Source organism: Passer montanus, unplaced genomic scaffold (genome assembly GCF_014805655.1).
Source record: "Passer montanus isolate IOZ18808 unplaced genomic scaffold, ASM1480565v1 scaffold24, whole genome shotgun sequence".
In the NCBI taxonomy this organism is placed as follows: Eukaryota; Metazoa; Chordata; class Aves; order Passeriformes; family Passeridae; genus Passer; species Passer montanus.
Window position 1 is genome coordinate 4,824,440 of NW_024367037.1, and position 19,970 is coordinate 4,844,409.

The window sequence follows — 19,970 nt, forward strand, 5'->3', positions numbered from 1 at the left end:
CTAGAAACAGGATTTCAAAAGTATGAGATCACAAGTTAATAATTACCAAACAAAAAAACCCCAACCAAACAAAACAAAACAGAAAAGTACATATACCTCAATATCTTCTTTATGTTTTAATAAAGGGGCATCCATTACGTTTTTTAAAGTGAAGATTTCAGAGTCAACATCAAAGTGATGCCCAGTTACTTGTGCAATTTTTTCCCAGTGTCTTGACAACATTGCCTAGAAAAGTCCAGAGGGATGAGATTTTTAAAAATTTTATTAATTTTAGGTCTAGAATGATCACATATTTTCCACTGCAGCTGTTAAACAAATAGGAGAGTCTTGACTTCCATTCCACTGAAAGCATTAGTAGTTACTCTAATCATATTACAAAGTCTTTTGGTTTATTTTTCTATAACTAAGCCTAACTAGATTTTTTGCTATAAATACAGCTGCTTTTATCTACAAAAAAGAACTATGGAAAGCATCTTGTAGTCATAGAACATGGCCTTCAATACAGTTTCTCAAGTGACTCTTATCTCCAAATTATTATGCTGAACATACTTTGTTTTTCATCATTTCAAGCAAAGGACAGCTCTCAGTGAAGTCATCAATTTTTTTTTTTAGGTCTTGAAAAGCTTGCCATTCCTTCAATGCTTTCGGTAACTTTCGAATTCTTTTAAAAGCACAAAAAGAAAGAAGAAATATTATTAATAACTATTCTTAATTATTCTTAATAATTTTACGTATTATTCTCTGTAATCAACATCCCCCACTTAATAGTACAATATATTGTCATTTCTCAATGAATTGGCCAGTAGATTGCAAATAAAAATCCAGCTGCAAGCTGGTAATTTGTGACTGCAAGCATGAAACACTGCTAAAGACAGCACAAATTACACTAGAATGGTTTGGTTTCTATTTCAGTTTGAATTAAAGGAACTTAATTTCATGTGCAAACTCATACCTGAAATTAAGTTCCTGCAGTGTCATTGTTTTAGTAAAAGTTTAAAATGCACCTCATCTTGTAAAGAGGCAAAATTATTAAACAACATATCTTTTCCCAGCAAAATAAAGTACATCCTAAATTAAAACTATTCTGCATACAAAGAGGAAAAAGCTTCTGTTTCAATCAAACAAGTCTTAATTCATACCTGGTTTGTATGAAAGATATTCAAAGCAAAAATTTCCTTTATGCACAATTTAAGATGAAAACAAATTTAAATGAAGAACCTCTTGTACTGTGCATAGTCACAGCTCCTCTCACTTCTAAACCAGTCATGCCAATTTTCATCTGCCAAAGCTATGGACCAAAGACTGACAGCAGTTCTCTTACAGCTCAATTCCAGAAACTAAAAGCTGCCTAAAACCTGCCCATAATGACAAATTCCCTCAAAACAATTCTCCATTTTTCACAGCTCAGAATCAGACAGATCTGTCTCACAATGCTGGAACATGTGCAAATTCTTCACTGCTTAGTGGTAAGAGGCAGATGAACATATGCATACTGTCATGGCACTACAATAACTGCTATAGTCTTTCATCTTGAATCTAACAGTAGATAGCATTAAATATGTTGGAGAAAAGCATTGTAGAATGGAATATTTACACTCTGTCCTGTATCAAGAAGGCATTAAGGTGCAGTCCCTGGCTACTTCTATCCTTAGGCTTACCAAGTAACATCTAATAAACTTGTCTAGGGATGGCTACTGGAAATGGGATCTCTCAGCTTGGTAATGAAAATGGCAATCTTTTAAAAAATTCAAATAAATTTTTCCTTTGTCTTAGTCTCAATAACATCTTCTAAAAGCAAGTTCTATGAGCTGCACATTATGTTAAAAAACTACTCCATTGATCAGGTTTACATTTCTGTCCTAAATTTACTGTACATTCTCTATACACTGTATCACAGTAAAATATAAAGGGAAACTTGTCTCCAGCTGTTATTATATACTTCTATAATGCTCTCTAAATATTTCTCCTTCTTATCTCTTTCTATTTGGATGTATTTTTACCTACAGTTATTTTTTTACTTTTCTTTTCATTATTATAAGTTGTCTATTATATTATTATTTTTAAAAGATAGCAAAATAAAATTACATTAAAGAACAATGCATATGTTTATAATTAGTCTAAAGCAGTAATTGCACTTCCAGAATTCCTGATTCTTTTATAACACAGCATACCACCTTAGTTATTTCTGTGAGTTGTTTCAGTTTCTGTGAGTTGTTTCAGTTTCTCTGCCTTTAAAGAGAATAGCTTGATGCAATAATGTTAGCAAACTGCCAAAAGAAGGATAGTACTGGGCTGGACTTTTATTACAAAAAAAAGCATTTATTGCCTATTGGTAGTCACACTGCTCCACTTGAGTTCACCACTTGAGAGGAAAAACAAAAATGTCACACATGAAGTTCAAAGAGAAATACATAAATGAAAACTATTGCTGTGCAATGGCTTCCTTCAGGGTTCTGGATAAAGAATCATGAACAGTCCTGCAGCCTGTAAAATATAATTAACTACAGAAAAAATTATGATGCAGATTCCAAAATTCTACTGAAATGAGATGAAGCCTTATATTGTCCAAATGCAGAAGTATATACATTTGACATACATTCATTTTTGCTATTCTTATTTTTTAAAAAGAGGTTGAGTTGTTGGTTTGGTTTTCTTTCAAATGAATGACTAAAAGAGAGTCCAGTCAGTTTTTCATGGAAAATATTATTGCTTCAAATTCAGAATTTAGTGTGGCTATCTACCCTTCTTGAAATAAAAATTACAATTTAGGCAAATGTGCAGAAATAAACAGTAGGTTCAAAATTCCATCTAATGTCATGGACTAACAATTAATTACCTGTAAACTAAATCACTGAGTAGGTACTGTATAAGATCAGCTTTGAAAGTTATTTTTACTTACAACCACCTTGACACAGGTTTGTGCACCTTGTTTATTGAATAAGCTACAGCCTACCAAGTCAATACACCCCAACAAGCCTCCAGTGACTTCCAAACCAGCTGGATATTGCACCACAGTGCAATATGCCCAACACTGAGCACGAGATGGACCAACATTCTTCAGCCCCTCGCAGAAATTTTCACAAACTAATTAAAAACACAGCTAGAAATACAAATTGCATGTGCTTCAACCAAAAAACAACTTACTTGCTTTGAAAATCCAGGAGCTCACTGTTAAGTTTTTCAATATTTAAATCATTCCAAAGCATTTCATTGTATCTGTCGATACTAGAAGTGACTGTATCATAAAGACTGTAAAGTTTCTGAAGCAAGGTAAGTTCACGTTTAATTCTGTGAAGTTCAGGATACTCTGTTTAAAATTTTAAAATTGGAAATTCGTGCATGTTAATTAGGTGTTCATATTAAATGTATTCATGAACAGAAGAATCAATGCATTTCTAATAATGTAATTTAATAAATGAGTGAAATCAGACTTGTAGTTTTCTAGACAGTGTCTAGGAAAACAAACTTTTCCACTTACATTATGTAAGAACAACAGATTTTGATGCACAGTAATTGTTTAGATCACTGATTTTTTTTTAAATCAATATTCTTCTGTAGCAGTAGATGTAACGTCATAATTGAGGGAGACAATGTTGAAAAGTAGATGAAATGGCAATGAAATACAATATAATTTTAGACAAGAACTATAATATCCCCTATGTCAATTTACACTATTTATTTAAGAGGCAGAGTTTGGGGATGAGGGGTGGGCTTTTGAATGAAACATATAGAATATATTAGACAATAAAAGTGTTTAAAATGGACATCCTTAACATAAATGTTTTATTTATTCTCTCTCATATCTTTTGGAATTCCTAGCAAAATCTATTTTGATTACTGCATATGTCCTCAGACAGGAAAATGTGCTCAATTTAATATGCACAAAATAAAGTGCTTATCATACATTCTGCTGTAGTTCACACCACAGTCTTCCAAAGGAACTGTGTCTGACTAGGAGGCATAAGGACCTTACAGATCAGTTGCATAGCCCAAGGGAATTCATTATGCAACTGGAGCAGGGACAATTTGAGTACTTTGGCAACATGTTTCCCAAATTTGTACAGGGCAGAATACTGGCAGGAGATGTGCTTAGCTCCAAACAGAAAAAGCAAGAGAGCTGAGCATCTGGACCCTGAGACACACAGAGCAGTGCAGTATTTTTCCTCCTGATGTTTATGTATGTGCACACCTAGAGCCAGTTTCACCCAGCTGCTTTTCATAAGAAAGACTAGAAGAATTTATTGCAAGGAGATTTGTCTGCAAGGAATTTTTCCAAATTTCCATGCATGTAATAGGAATCATGAGAAAAATGTAATGTAGCCTAGAAAGAGGTACTCTTATCCCCTGAGAAACTACCTGTGATGGGAAGACCAAATAATTCTTCCCCACTAGAAAGAGAGAGATACTTCCTTAAATTTGCATGTAGTAGGAATCATGAGAAAAATGTAATAGCCTAGAAAGAGGTACTCCTATCCCCTGAGAAACTACCTGTGATGGGAAGACCAAATAATTCTTCCCCACTAGAAAGAGAGAGATACTTCCTCCACAGTTCATCAAATTTAGCTTGAAATATCTGTAATCTGTCACTTGCTTCATGGGGAGGAATATTGTCCTCGCTGGGGCCCCTGTAAAAACCAAAACAAATTAAGTGAAATTGTCAACCATACAGGTTTCACAAAGAAGCACAACAGAACCCAAACCATACTTACTGAACATTATGCAATATTTTTTAACATTTTTCCTGTAAATTTTCACAAGACACTAAAAGAAAAAATGCAGTACATATTCAGTGTACCAAGATTACACTACATTCAGTAGTCCCTGAAAGAAAGCCCAATTTTTTTTCTAATAAAAAAATTCATCTGTGTTACCATATATCTTACAAAGAGCTAAAGATCTGCAAATGTTTTATCTTTATTATTTCCTGTTTCTTCTGTAAAACAAATTTTAATAATTATTTTCATTTCTATTTTAAAAAGGGAAAGACAGCAGATATATAAATCAGGAGTGAAAACTGTGTAGTTGGCATGAGAACCATAATTAAGTAATGATAAAAATATGAGAAAAAAATACCATTTTGCCTAATGAGCACATCTCAGCTGTAGAACTGGGTGAAATTCCCAGTTCTCACACCTGGGACCACTTGGCCATATAATAATATTTTGGGATGAGAATTCTGTCATCCTCTGCTGTGCCATAGTTATTTCTAGAAAGAAATTCAGGCAGATGGGCAGAAAGCAGAGCAAGCTGGCTGCTTGGCAAGGGAAATGGGACAAGAAGATGAAAGCAGAAGCACAGTCAGCAAAGGCAGCCAAGGCATGATCCCACAGAAGCTGAGAAGGAAGAGCAGGGCCCTGGGGCTGGTAAGCAGGTTCCAATGATAGTCCAAGTCTTTCGACAAGTGCACAATAATTTCACAGGACCAAGGTCAAGCAGGGAAGGTGAGTCAGTAAAGCAGGGTCTGGGGCAGGTGCAGTGAAGGTAACCAGGATGTGACACAGTCCAATGGGAACCAGGCTGCTCTGAGGTCACCAAAGGAGGAGGGGAGCCCTCAAAAGTCCTACGGCATTGTCCTAGAGCCATAACGGGTCAAGCCAAATCCTGTCTTTCTTTCTTTCCTTGTTGCTACTGTAGGAGCATTCAATGAACCACAATTTACATCTTCAAAAGTGATAAAGTAAGTTTAAAAGTAAGGCTGAGTAAGACAGTGAATTCAGAAATACTTAGAACTGGTATCTTCAGTCATATCCAAGACACTGTTTTAATACTTACTGCTAAATATCTCCCAAAGAGCTTTATTGAGTTAAGACCCCCCAAAAAACCATTACATTTTAATCATGGATCGAGAATTTGATTTTTTTCCCCCCCCACAATCTATTAACCCTCATGGAATATCACTGACTCCAGTACTGAAATTACAGGAACAAATCTTTGACAGTAAGACTGTATGCTCGCCTTATATAAACCTGAAATTAGATCTTTTTTCAGGTGTAATATATACAGTGATGCTGTGCTGTGCTTATTTTTTTAAGCCCTTTAGATACACTATTTTCAAACAATCACTAACAATGCATAATTGTATTGCAACACAGGTCACCTACTTTTCATCATATTCTTTATAAAATCCTGCAGTAGCAATTTGGAATTTTTGAACATCTCTCAGAAAATCTGTTTTCATGACTGGCTGTACCTTCAGCAGCAAGTCCTCAACCTGTCGTGCCTACATGCAAACAAAGAGAAAAAAACAGACACAAAAGAATGAATGCAAGAAACAAAAAAAAAAATAGGTTTATTCTATCATTTCAATATTAAGAGACCTGATAATAATGATTTGAGAAATAACATAACTACAATACCTGTGTGTTTAGGTTCTTCCAGGCATAGGCCAATCCATCACCTCTTTCTGTATTTTCATCTTGAAAGAGCAGATTGTATTTATGAAGCACAGAATAAGATTCTTCTATATGTCCAACTGTTGTGTCAATTTTAGTCTCATTCTCTCGGATCTCACTCAGCGCTTCCATTGCTTCCCGCACATCATCAAGGTCATGGATAGGTCTGCTTAACCTCTTGCTAACATTTTCAATGAATGAATAAATTTCACCCACATCTGTGGCAGACTTTTTGTTTAAAGCTAATCCAAATGTTCTTTGTCCTGAGCGGCATTCCCGAATTAAAGCTATTTTCAATGACTCAGTTGCAACTTCCACTGATTGCAGTGCACAATGATTGGGCAGTTCTCTGATTTGCATCTCTAATTGCTATGAAAAACACAAGTGTCCAGCATTTAATTTCACTGAAATTCATCTGAACAGTTCATTTTTATAAAAGATAAAATACTTACAGAAAAGTATCTGATTTGAGATTGGAATTCAGCCATCGTTGGTTTAGTATCTAAAAATTCCTTCACTTTTTCTTCTGGATCCTACTTTAAAGAAGTTTATATTAATTTCTATTTAACATTAGTATTATAATAACCCACAGGGCACCCAGATGCCTGATGTATTGTACAAACACAAAATGTTCTCTCTCTAAAAGGACTTGAGATATAAGAATAAATTAGTATAAGCACAAATTAATTTATTTGAACTGCCTTTCCTGACTCTTATTTTTTGTATAATACTGTTTAAAGAACTTGAAATCTATAACTCAAACACCCGGTCAGGATATCCCTTATCCATCCAAATGTTACTACAGAATTTACAATGCAGCTGCTAAACTTTTGTGGCAAATATTTCCTTCCTAGTCTTCCTTCTGTCTGCAACCCCACAAAAGCAGTACACATCCTCTAACAGGTATTTAAATGGGAGGAATTGCACTCAGTTATCTTCACCCTTCCTGAAACAGCATCTTTAAACTGCAATTTCTAGGTGCAGATGGCCTCCTGGCCATTTGAAGAAAACAGTTTGGCAGGAAAGGATGGATCTAAGGGGAGAGAGGGCATTTAGCTTGCTAAAGATTGTTTATAGGCAATAGAGCATTGAGCATCCTTCCTTTTCATTAGGTAGACCAATCTCTGCAGAGGTGAGAAATCAGTGTCACCAGCTCAACAAATGTGCAAGACTCACAGTTCAATTACAAACAGATGATCTTCACCCCTCCCAGTGATGTTCCCCTGCAGTCTGCCCTGTGAGATCCCTGAGATTCTGTTTGCACCTCTCTGTTCAACAGAGATTGTAAAAGTGGGGGGCACAGTGACAATTCCTGAGGAATTTTAAGTTACAGAACCACGTTAATTGATTATTTTAGAAGATTTTAGTAAAAAAGGAACATCATTCTACTGCATCACCTAATCTGATTGTGTCTTTCTGGGTGAAATGACATGCTACCAACATGTTCTTAGCTCAAACAGTATCTCAACCAAACTGAGCATTAAGCTTTGGAACTTCAGAAGTCACAAAGATGTGAAAATGCCCTCTCTCAAACCAGACAGAAGAGTCAGCTGTGAGAGTGGAGTCACTTAAGGGTTGATTTAGGAAGGGAAAGTTAAAAATAGTGAGTAGTTACAAAGATAAGATTACTCCTGTTTTGATTGCTTATCAAATCGACTGCCTTCCTAAAGCACCTTTGATAGGTAAGACCAGTAGCTGTCCATTCACAGAGCTGAATTTCACTAGTCAGAATGGACTGAATAAAATAAAACCATGAGGTTTTATTTCATTATGAATCTCCTGACAAAACACTCCTCAGCACTTTACCATTTATGTGACTGGACCCTCTTCCTAATGAAAATAACTCCATGAGGCCAGATTCACTTCAGCTTTCGAATCTTTGTTGCTGAAAGATTTCCTAGATAGAAGTTATCTTTTTTTTTTCTTTCTTTTGTGTATGTGTGGGTGTGTTTGTGTGTGAAGAAATAGAAAAATATCTTTCAGTAGTGGTTGCTTAAGAAGAACAGTCAATTTAATATTCAGGAATAGCTTTTGTAGTCTCCAGTTTCTAAGACATTCTGCTCAACTCTTATTTTTCATAACACCTGCAGACAAGATGCTGTGAGAAAGATGGATAAGCATATGAAAGCATAAGCTTGTTTATGCTCCAAAATTCTTTTGTGTCCTTCTGCTTTAATTGGTAAAGATCTGCAAGTTCTGGTCAACACAAGAGCAGACAGGAATTATGCATGTATGGGTTCTACCATGAAACCAATGCTTCCTACTGAGTACAGACTCAGTATGCAACCAACAACCTTATTTTTAAAAATATATTTAGATATTACAACACGGCAAGATATTATATTAATCTTGTAGTTAACCTTGTTCCAGATGTCCGAAAATTCAGAAAAGGTCTTCAGAAGAACCAGTGCTTCACTTTTAAGAGACAAAATAATTGTATTTAGTTGCATCACCACTTTGTTTACATCTTTATGTTCGATGATCTGCTTGTCTAAAGGTTTCAGTGCCACCATCTTGGTGAGTTTACTCTCATCACCTAACTGTAAAGCAACAGCTTGTTCAACCTGGTATAAATTAAACAAGAAAAAAAACATCCACTGGTTTGTTTGGGATTTTATTTTTATTTTTAAATTACAGAATATGCAATGAGGCTCAGATAATAAATACTTCTAAGAACAGACAGAAAATGCAGAGAAATGCCCACAGGGAGACCCTGTTCTCAGCTTGGATTTCTACAGAGCTACAGTTCTAGTGTTAAAGCTGATTTCATAAAAAATTGCCATGCAGAGCTCTGTACTAATCTTCTCTGAATTACATCAGTCAAATATGCACCATACAAGTACAATTGTGCTGTTTTCTCCTCCTACACATCTGTTAAAGTCTTTCCACCTTCTTTAGTGTAGAATCATAATCTATACCCATTCTTGGCCATAGAAAGTCCTGGAGGCAGTGGAGGGTTGGCAGCTTGGAAACAAGCTAATATTCTGCTTAACAGAACAGAGTTTAGTCAACTCTCTCCTAGTTCTTTTTTTTTTTATCTTGATTTTTATTTATTTGCAGGACTTGAATGTGGGTTTTTTCACTGAAATGAGCTGGTCTGTTTTTCATGTAATATCAACAAAAGAAAATATTTTTACAAAGACGCTTTTCAGCAGAGATCTATATACATGTATATTTTGTTCTCAGATGAGACAATTAAGGTCACATGATTACCAATACTGTGCATTCTTGTCCTCCAACAAATTTCAGTTACTATCTAAACCTCAGACCTTCCCAAGGTTTTAGTGCTAATTTTGATGCCAGTTAAAATATTTGTACTGTATGAACTGTAGTATTATAGGTGCCATATGAAGGGTTGCAGTTTAAGTTTAGAGTTTTCATCTGGGAAGAGTGATAATAATTTATATTCAGCTGGTAGTACTTACACATCATGTTTGTTCTACACTATCATCATTATATTTGAACAGTATATTTCAAATATTTTTAAAGCAACTTTTGATTTTAATATTAGAAACTACCAAACATAAGATTTATGAACTGTTACTCTTATGTTTTATCAACTGGCATAGAGATTAAAAACTAGGCTTTCACTTAACAGGAAGATCCACCAGGTAACAAGTCAAAGTATTGGTACAGAATATAATGCTAAGCAAAATACCAAATTTTTAAAATAATCAAAGAAAAATACTCACCAGCTGCTGTTTATGATGTAAGTAAGCAAATTTCCACAGGGGAATATCTTTGGCTACTGATAGAATGATATTTACTGCTTTGTTTACAGCACTCTGAAAAAATGGAAACATGCACCTTGAGCTCACAGAGATATTATGTGGGTGGAGATGATCATCCAAACAATACCAAGGCTGAAAAATTGTACCTCTGTCTTTAAATGAAATACAAAATACGCTAATAAGCATGACATAGGATCACCCAAAAACACATTTTGTAAGGGGAAGGAGTACACCATAAAGTTTTATTACGTCCTTCCAAGTTTATGTGGTTTTCAAGCAAGAACATAAGAGACCTCTATGAACAGTAATCATAGAGGGATCATAATTTAGTAATCACTGGGGATCATAATTTAGTTAAAGAACTATTTCCCTTTAAACTGGTTATAAACATTGTTATGTGTATTAATAATGGTTTTCATGTTCACACCAGAATGCTTGAATACATGTGTCTGTATTTGTGATGGCATAGTCTGTAATCTACATTGGCAGCTACAGAAATTATCAGGTGACTTCCTCTATGTATGGTATTTTGAAGTCACACTTTATGGCCTGATTTCTTACTGACAACACCATGAAGGCTGCACATGAAACTTGAGAAATAACTCGGCTACTGATTTTGACAGTCACCATGCTAAATAAAAAGTCCAGAAATCAACACCATAAACAACTAATACTCTGAAGAATTTCAGACATCATAGGATATTGTAAATATGCGTGAAATAATTTTGCTAAACTAGTGTAAGTTTAAAAGAGTGTTTCAATTTTTTCAATTTAGGAATTTAGGCTGGTAATATTTTTCTTTACATTTCACTACTGCTGAATTTATGAATGATACTTTAAACTGATTTTAAATTCTGAAAGAGTTTAAAGACACTAGGAAGTCAGTCGGGCTGTGTTGATTCACTTTTACTTTTTCATTAATTTTGAAATATTTGCCTCTAAGTAGAGGTTTGTGAATTACTGAGTTACTGAGCTTTGAGAAAAACAGTTCCTTCTAATAGCCTGTATAAAAAAACCTGATCCATAGTTCCATGCCCTCAGTACCCACTGTCATCATGAACTCAAGTGAAAATTTACCTTTTCTTCCCCTTCCTTTTAGTTCTTACACCATATTAAACTTGCACATATTGCTTTAAAACAATGCATTTATAAATGGTTTATCATAAATGACTGAATTGTGCAATTATTTTGTTACCTGAATATCTTCAAGACTTGGTCTCAGGACAATATTTGGAATAGCCAGTTGAATTTCAGCTCTGAACAAAGGAACCCTGTGTACTTCTACAAACTTAGTTGTCTGATACCTGGAGTCAATAACACGCAGTCGATGTCTTAAGGACTCTAAAGAAATCTTTGTGCCTAAATAAATGCAATACTTAAGTGAGAATTATTTTTTACCACAATAAGACTGGGGGAAAAAAATATTAAGGTTTTATTTAAAAATTAAACATATCTGAAAAAAACAGACTCACATCTGATCAAAGAGTCAGTATTCTTCTGACAAAGCTGTCCCACCAGGTTATAGTAGCTACAGGACAGGCATTCTTGGCAGCGTGTTTTCTGTTTCACGTCAAGATGTGTACAGGCAAAGGAATCCTGAACAGTGAAAGGAAAAAATTTGGGTAAATAATCAGATTATCCAGTATATAAACGGAATATCAAATATCTGACTAGGCTATTTTTATTTTTTTTTTTACATTGTAGAGGTCTTACCTCCAGAGTTCTTCCAGCATCTGCTTCCAGACTGTGCTTAAGAATATCTATAAGTTCATACACAGAGCTTTCCACTTGTTGGCTCTGCCTACAAAAACAACCTTACAGTCACCCATGGGGAATCAAACATAAGGAATACCCTTGCTTATTTCCCAGGCACAGAACCCTTGTCCCACTGCACTTGTGTGCAGGGAAATGCCCTTTCAATATTTTTTTGTTTGTTTCTATTCCTTGAGCATGCAGAGATTTTAAAACTTGCTGACTAAAAACAAACACAATTGGTCAGATCCTATTATATCTGATTCAACTGGACTTCATAATAATTTTGTTTCAAAAAAGTTTTTTCCAGCTATAGCTAATAAAACAGGTTCATCATAAATAATCTGTGAAATTAGAACTATTCAAATAAAAACAAAAGAAGTATTAAGAAACAAGCAATTAACATGTGGATGAAATTTCAAGTCCTATCCATCTTAGTTTTTCATGCTACTTATTACAATGCTATAGGAACAAATGTAAGAAATGCTAAATAAATGCTAAATGCCAAATACTATGCTATTTCACAACTGCTGTGTTCAAGATACTTTGGAGTTTCTCCCCTGCATCCTAAGCCTATCACTTTGCTCCCGACTAGTACTCTGTTACATAACATTTCAGAAGCAAAACATTTCAGAAGCAAAAACTCTATGCATACAAAAGTAGAAAGCAAATAAACCCTCCCAAAAATGGCCTTCAAGTCAGTGCAATTAAGAAACTTACTGAGACAGTTTGGAAGCAGCAGAAGTAGCAAGCTTTTCTATCTGTTCCAAGAAAGAAGTCACATCTATAGGATCATCTTCTGGCAAAACTATCAGAGCAGTGTTCGACATGTCTTTCAGAATTCTTTCAATTCTGCATTCCAGGGTGTCAGATGCTGCTTTGACTACATAGTCCAACTCCCTCAGGGTACTGTAAACATTCTGAATAACTAAACAAGGATAACAAAATTAAAACAAATCAATAGAAAACACAGACCTCTTAAGTCTCATTTCCCCTTCCTCCCATCCACTCCTGCCTCCTCCAAGTTTTACAATAAAATGAAGATTTAATGGCAATGAAATATGAAATGAAGGCCTGAAACATGATGGACTTGCTGTATTTTTAATCTTTATATTAAACCATCTCATAAATAAACAGAACAATATTCTTCAAAATATCTCTTATTTTTGGTAATAACATTGTAATGAAAAGGATCAATAAAACAGAACTGAAAACATAAAGGATGCCAGTGCCCAAAAATTATTTTGGTCCTCCTACATACACGCATAGCAAAGAGCAGTACTTCACCATTGTAATTAACTTATAAATTAAGTTACTAAAATTCCACCAGCCAAGACTTGTTAAACCATTAGATTTCTTCTTTCATATGTATGACCTAATTTACTTTGGAAACAGATAAACTTACTGCTTTAACAAATGTGTTTATTAAACTAAAGTTAAAATCGACTGCTTCTGCTGTTTCTGAACAGACTGGAAAAATCCTTCCCCTTTCATACCTTCCATTGCAAAATAGAAAGAAATACACCACCTGATGTCCTTTGTCACTATTATTACCATAACGATTATAATGATTATATATATAAATATATATATATGCAAAGTTCTGCTGTAGAAAGAAATCACTATAAAATCTAAGGCACAGCAGTGTGACAGGGCTGTCCAAGTGCTGATGTTTTAAGTGGGAAATGTCATTTCTTGCTACTAGGAGCTTAATGATGGAACTTGACTTTTTTATTGTCTGAAACAGAAAAGCAGTCCAACAAATTTCTTACTTTTTTTTTTTAATATATAAATTCAGTAGTCCTAAATCTATTTTTCTTCCGTGTCTCCTGAGTTTTAGTCTAGAAGGCAGCTACGGACTCCTATATTTCTAGATGGAGTTCTCTAAGATGGAAAAAAGACACATAAGACATTAGGCTTAAGTTCAACATATTGCTGGCAGGTAAGAACTAATTTGTGTACACCAAACCAGGGGCTAACTTGTAGGTGTCCAACAAACATTCTGGGCATGTCAGACATTGCCCATCTTCAAAAAGACACAGTGCATACACAGCAGGAAACAGCCCAGAGACCTGTATTACACCTAAATTGTTGAAAAGGGAAGTTTCCTTCAGAGCCAATGGTGATACAAAGAACCATTTACAACCTGAATTATACCTATTCAGTGCAGAGAGTACCTAAATGAATAAATAAATAAACTCTATTGTAAAGACCTTCCTTATCATGTGTTACTAAAAAATGCAAAACATTAAACACAAAACTTCATTTTAAAGCTATAAAACAAATATAAAAAACCCTTGCCATTTGTGCTCTGGTCAGGTAAAGGCCAAGTAAAGCTGAAAGGCCACCAGCCCTGCCCTTAAGCACTGGTCAGAGCCCTGTGCACCAGTGCCACATGGCAGAGTCATAAGTAAACAGCTGCATGAACCTGCGCCACATTTCACTTTCAGACTTAGACTGTACCTGTTCCTGTTTATATTGCTGCTTTTCCTTTTGAAGAAGAAAAGGGAAAGCTAACATCAATCAACCTCAACAGAAAAGCTAATTTGCAAGCAAGAGTTATTGTTTTCTCATGAAATTGCAACATGAAAGTCTTGGTGATGGTTTTATATACCCATTTCAATGACATTTTCCAACAGTTAATCAATTTTATGCTGTATTTGATAGGGTTAAGGTTGTGTCTTACTGGTTGTGTGGAAAATCTCAATGCTTAATAAATGGTTTTTTTGGGAAAAAAAATAGTATTTGGGCAGAAATCTCCAACTTTGATTTCAGACATGTCACTTTTAGGATGTTCAGCATAAGTTCTGAAGATTTGTTTTTATAGAAAAGACATTAAAACACCCATAGCCATTCCCTTGTCTCATATTCTTGTAGCAGTTGGGCTAAAATTATCCACCTAAAGTGAAGAGATCAGTACACAAACACATTTTTCACAAAGAAACAAAAATAAATGCAGGCATCTCACAGTGTGAACTGCTCACCACTTCTTCTCCTATTACCTACATTTATGGATGTTTAAAGAAGTCCATGACAGCTGCATCAGGCCCGGGGTAAAAGCATCCTCAATTTGTCCTATCCATGGCTTCATCAGCGGTTGCAGCACAACAGGAATCCCATTCAGATGTTCTTTGTAACTGATCAACAGGTTCTGGAGTCTGAAAGACATGATCATGCTTACAATGTGCTTAATTCAGATATTTGAAACACACAGACTTTTGGACACATTTTCTGTTAATAAGGTTTGCAAGTTCTGATCCCATCATAAAAATAAGAACTCTTCCCAGCTCTTCCTGACTCCAGTCAGGCTTCTTAGTCCTTATTAACAGCAGAACCAGACTGAAGAAATACCTCCAGCAAAGTGACTGTGATCAACTGACAGAATTTGTCTCCCAAGGAAAATTATTTACAATTTAAAAAAGAAAAATAGAAACAGGAAATTGAAAACATGGCATTTTTGTTTCCATCTTCCCATCTCAGAAGATATACCATGATATTATACTGCTTATAAGAAAAGCTACATACAAACCACTTGGAACCCTGGATTCCAAAGAAAAAGAGTCCAAATTCTGAAACAAGGCTTAATAATACAGTTCATGAAAATGGAGCTGCACAAAAGAACTGCATAAACAAGAATTAGATGGAAATACAATTCATAGGTCAGATACATAATGGGTTCCTTACAAAAATTGCTGTAAAACCACAAATAGCTGTGTTCTGGACTAGATTAAAAGCATTCTTTTGGACACTGTTGTTACAAACCATATACTGAGATAACCCATTCACATTATACCCAGAACTGTTTTTTAAATGTTGTTAGTCAAAAATCTACACCCCTAAATATTTCTTCTCTGCTTGGGTAGTCAGTATGAAGGTTTTTTTAGAGTAGAAGCTAAGTTTGGCCTTTTTTTATTACTACAAATATTTTCTGTACTTTTTTTCCTGCTGGATAGCAAAATTTGGGCCTCTTGCTTTTTGAAGATCTGTGGCACACAGAGTTTGCCTTGCACACTAAAAATTTATGATTAGCTGTCCTTAAACACTCCACAGAAAATCAGTGAAAAATGTTGCATCGTAAGACTGAAACACTCAAAATTTCAACAACAGAAAAAGAGAGGAAAAGTTGAACTATTTATGAAACTCTTTAAATTTCATTCCTTTTTGTCCAATTCTAATTAAAAATTTAAGAACACCCCTCACAAAGCATTGCTTTTTTAACACTGAACATCCCTATTTAGAGAGTTCTAGAATTAACAACCAGCATCCCTGAGAATGAAAGAACTCTTGCAGCAGAGATTTGGACTGCTACAAGAAACAGAAAGAAATAATTTTAAATCAGGAAAAGTGAATTTAGATATTCAACGTGAGAGACAAAGCTATAACTTAGGCAACATATTCCTTTTAGACATGTTTGGGTTGTGCAGTAATCAAGTGGTAAATTCCAACTTACTTTTCTAACAGGAAAAAAAAAACCTTCTGATGCGAAGTGTAATATTTTGGAGTGTAATTGCAATATTAGAGTGCACAGATGCACTGTAACAATAACAATAGCACTACCTAGGAGCTTCACTTAGAGAGCAGCTGTTGAAGTGACAAAACAGAAACATGTAGATGCTTCCAAGTAATGAGACATGTCTCTAAATAGGAACAACAGCATGTGCATATGGAAATACAGAGGAAAGCAATTAAAATTCAATTAAACTCCATCAAAGATAAAAATTATAATAAACCAAAAGCAATATATGCAACAGATTCAAAAGCAGGGATTCCCCTTTGCAGATGAGAAACAAATCCAAAAAGTGTTCACTCACTCCCTTTGATGTCTTTTAATCTGTTCTTCATCTGCACACAAGCCAAGGACAACATCTGGAACTTCAAAATGCATTTTTCTCAAGTATTTTGTCTCATAAAGTACTTCCAGAACCATTGGGTCTAAGTTTACAAATAATTCCTTCATGTAGCAGTGAAAAAAAGGAATAGAAAATAAGACATTAGTTGGGTACTTGCATGTAGTGTGATGTAATTGGATCATATAAAGACAAGAAAATTACTTGACTGGAGAGGATTTTTTAAATATTAATTTCTTCTTCTAGAAATATATGGGTTTTCCAAAGTATTAATCAACCAATATCTCACACTGATTTCAATTTCTTGTGATTCCTTCACTGTGCCCTAACCTCTTGGCTCCCATGACTTCCCAAGATTAATTCTAGTTCTGCAGCTACATTCTCTGGAAGTTAATTTGCCTTTTCAACTCAGCTTCTCTGTCAGTAACTAGGGAGAAATATTGTGAAGGTTAATCTCTGCACTTTTGAGGGCACTAAAGAAGCTTTTAAGATGTTTTTAAGATGCTGCATAAATTTGAAAACTATGTTCTTTCTGTCCATTATGGAATCATTAGTACAAAAATTGCCACATTTTAACCATAATTTCTCTGCACTACAGCAGGAAAAAAAATTGATGAAGCAAGAATGGTAAAATTTTCTGCCCCAGCAATCAATTTTGAAAGCAAATTAATGAATTATTGCAATATATTCAACACAGTGATATTGATCACTGCAGAAAAGACCATGACCCAACAAAAAATTCCTTCCTTGACTAAAATTTTGGTTAATATAGAAAATGAGCTAGGAAACAATAGCTAAAGAATGTAGATAATTCAGTAGTAGATATGTATTTTCTGGACACTGCCCCTTTTATACCCTGAATAAGACAGAAGCCTTATGAAGAAGAAACATTATGAGACGTATTATAAATATACACAAAAAGGAAAAAATATTTCAAGCCAAGTAGCTAATTTTTTAACCCTATTTAGGTTAAGGTTACTCCAATGCTTTCTTGTCTATCCATTATATGATTAAGTAGCATATGCAATACTAAATCATGTGACAGTAATAGAAAGAATAGGTCATATTTACCTTGGTTTCTGGGTGCCTGACAAGTAAGGAAGCACACAGAGCATTCCTAGCCTGATCAGCAAACCTCCACCAGGCCCTATGATAAATAAGCTCAAATTCCAAAAGAACTGCAGCCATTTTATTGTAGTTCCTGATAACTTTTTTCATTTCCATTGTCTGCAATTTCAGAGAAAAAAAAAAAGCACCTCTTAAACAATTCAATGAGTCTAACACAGCAGAAAGGCCCTTCACAAGGCTTTTCCTCTCCATCACAGGAAAACAAAAGAAATAGAAATCTCTAAATTATGTTGTTTTAGAGACAAGATAAGACACAGAAACATAGCAATATATTTAGGAATTCAATTATTATGTAGTATTCAACTCTTTTCCTGATTTTTCCTCCCGATCTTGTTCATAGAAAAAAGTCTATATAATGACATATACAAGGCACTAATGGCTCACTGAGAAAGGTATACAAATTATTCCACTGTTGGATGAGCTTGGATACAAGCTGCTAGAATAGTGATTGTAGAAGTATATAAGCAAATTGTCTTTCTGTTAATAACATCCTTGAAAGATTAGGATAAAACCTCCTCTGCTAATTTCCAACCTTCAAAAGTGTGGTTTTCTTTTTAAGGAACATCATTGGATGATCAATTTTTCTGAATAACTGCTGGGCCCACATAATCTTCCCTGTTACCTAAAACACAGAAGATATGAGGTTAAATTTTCATTAACTTCAAAACAGTCAAGAAATAAACTAATTTTTCTCTCTCGTTTACTTCATTCTTACTGGTGGTATATTACGTGGTATAGGTGGATTTTCCTTTTCCTTCTGATAGAGTTTTTGAATAAAGTCTAAGTCTTGGCTGTACTGTTGAAGAACAATGGTATACTTCTCATTTAGATCAATATTATTTTCTCCTATTACTTCAAGTTTCATCAGAAATCCCAGCATCTGTTCAGTCTAAAAAGGAAGATGGAGCATTTGTTTCAGAAGACAACAGTTCAGAAAGTCATTGTCCATAAAGTATTTTATTAATTTTATGAATTAATTTTATTTATTTATAATTAATTTAGAATATGCTACGTAAATTTGTAAGTAATTTTCTACAGTATACAGAAAAATTCATCCAGACAAGTTTGTGAATTTAATTTCCATTTCCATATTTTGTCCCACACAGGACATATTTACCACTGTATAAACCAAGAAACTGCCATCACTACAGTTTGGGGGTTTTCTGACTCTCAAATCCTCTCTCCTTCTTTTCAGTAAACAGTTGTGGTAGAACACCTACACCTTTACTCACACTTCATTAACATCTCATATCTGATCAGGGCCTGAGCCATTGAACAATACTGACATTAAGGAAACAGATGGCAGATATTATTTCATTATTCATGCCAGTGAAACAGGAATAACTTAGAAATGCAACAGGAATGTTGAAGGATGAAGAAAGAAAATAAACTTCAAAATATGGAGCTATGAAATTGGTATGGAAACATGGAACATACACTTGGCACCAAGTAAGAATGAACATTCCTTCACAGTACTTCTGTAAGCAACTTCTAGAACATTTGTAATGGGTTTGATGTCCTCCAACATCATCTCAGGCAGCCACCAGCACAGCACAGAACACCGGCAGTAATGAAGTAGGAGCTATGGGTACTTGACCCTTCCAAACACCAGAAGCAGGGGTTTGTATTTGGTACCTTACTTACAGTTAAGGTCTTCTCAAACCAGGAATCCACAAATTCCTGTATAGATTCATACAATGTTGCAATCTGGTTCTTAAATTCAAGGTAATCTTTTTCAAACTAGAATAAAAGCAAAAGAAAAAAAAAAATCATCTATAAGGCTGCTTTCATTTTATAAGCAAAAAATAATTTCTGTGAAGCTTTCAGGTATCTGTTTTATCTACCCAGTGCGTGTTCAGCACTGCATTAAAAAGAACAGGAGCAACACCAGCAGCAAAGTAATTTACTCACCAAGCAAAGCAAACAAAACATAAGCAGTGCTAGGTTAAATGATTAAAGCCTCATCTTCATGAATACAAAGGCACAAAGGAGCACAGAGGAACACAGACAGGCCGAGGAAACCTCATAATTTCATCAGAGAGAGCAAAGCTACTTGCAGCCCTGCCACAGGAGAGTGTCTATCTCACTGTCCAGGTATAAAACCCACTGAAGACAAGTGT

At 34.8% G+C, this 19,970-nt stretch overlaps 1 protein-coding gene across 1 annotated transcript in view; it reads right to left on the reverse strand.

Moving 5' to 3' along the window:
- LOC120502972 (dynein heavy chain 5, axonemal-like) overlaps positions 1–19,970 on the reverse strand; it is a 149,650-nt gene that overhangs the window by 110,815 nt on the left and 18,865 nt on the right. The window contains exons 16-33 of the mRNA XM_039711017.1: positions 19,495–19,590; positions 18,566–18,739; positions 18,383–18,472; positions 17,794–17,949; positions 16,687–16,826; positions 14,882–15,033; positions 12,596–12,803; positions 11,837–11,924; positions 11,596–11,719; positions 11,319–11,482; positions 8,753–8,956; positions 6,845–6,925; positions 6,357–6,761; positions 6,102–6,220; positions 4,489–4,625; positions 3,145–3,307; positions 550–661; positions 97–225 (exon numbers count right to left, since the gene is read on the reverse strand). Of these exons, the coding sequence (XP_039566951.1) occupies positions 97–225; positions 550–661; positions 3,145–3,307; positions 4,489–4,625; positions 6,102–6,220; positions 6,357–6,761; positions 6,845–6,925; positions 8,753–8,956; positions 11,319–11,482; positions 11,596–11,719; positions 11,837–11,924; positions 12,596–12,803; positions 14,882–15,033; positions 16,687–16,826; positions 17,794–17,949; positions 18,383–18,472; positions 18,566–18,739; positions 19,495–19,590 (2,742 nt within the window). The remainder of the gene's footprint in view (positions 1–96; positions 226–549; positions 662–3,144; positions 3,308–4,488; positions 4,626–6,101; positions 6,221–6,356; positions 6,762–6,844; positions 6,926–8,752; positions 8,957–11,318; positions 11,483–11,595; positions 11,720–11,836; positions 11,925–12,595; positions 12,804–14,881; positions 15,034–16,686; positions 16,827–17,793; positions 17,950–18,382; positions 18,473–18,565; positions 18,740–19,494; positions 19,591–19,970) is intronic.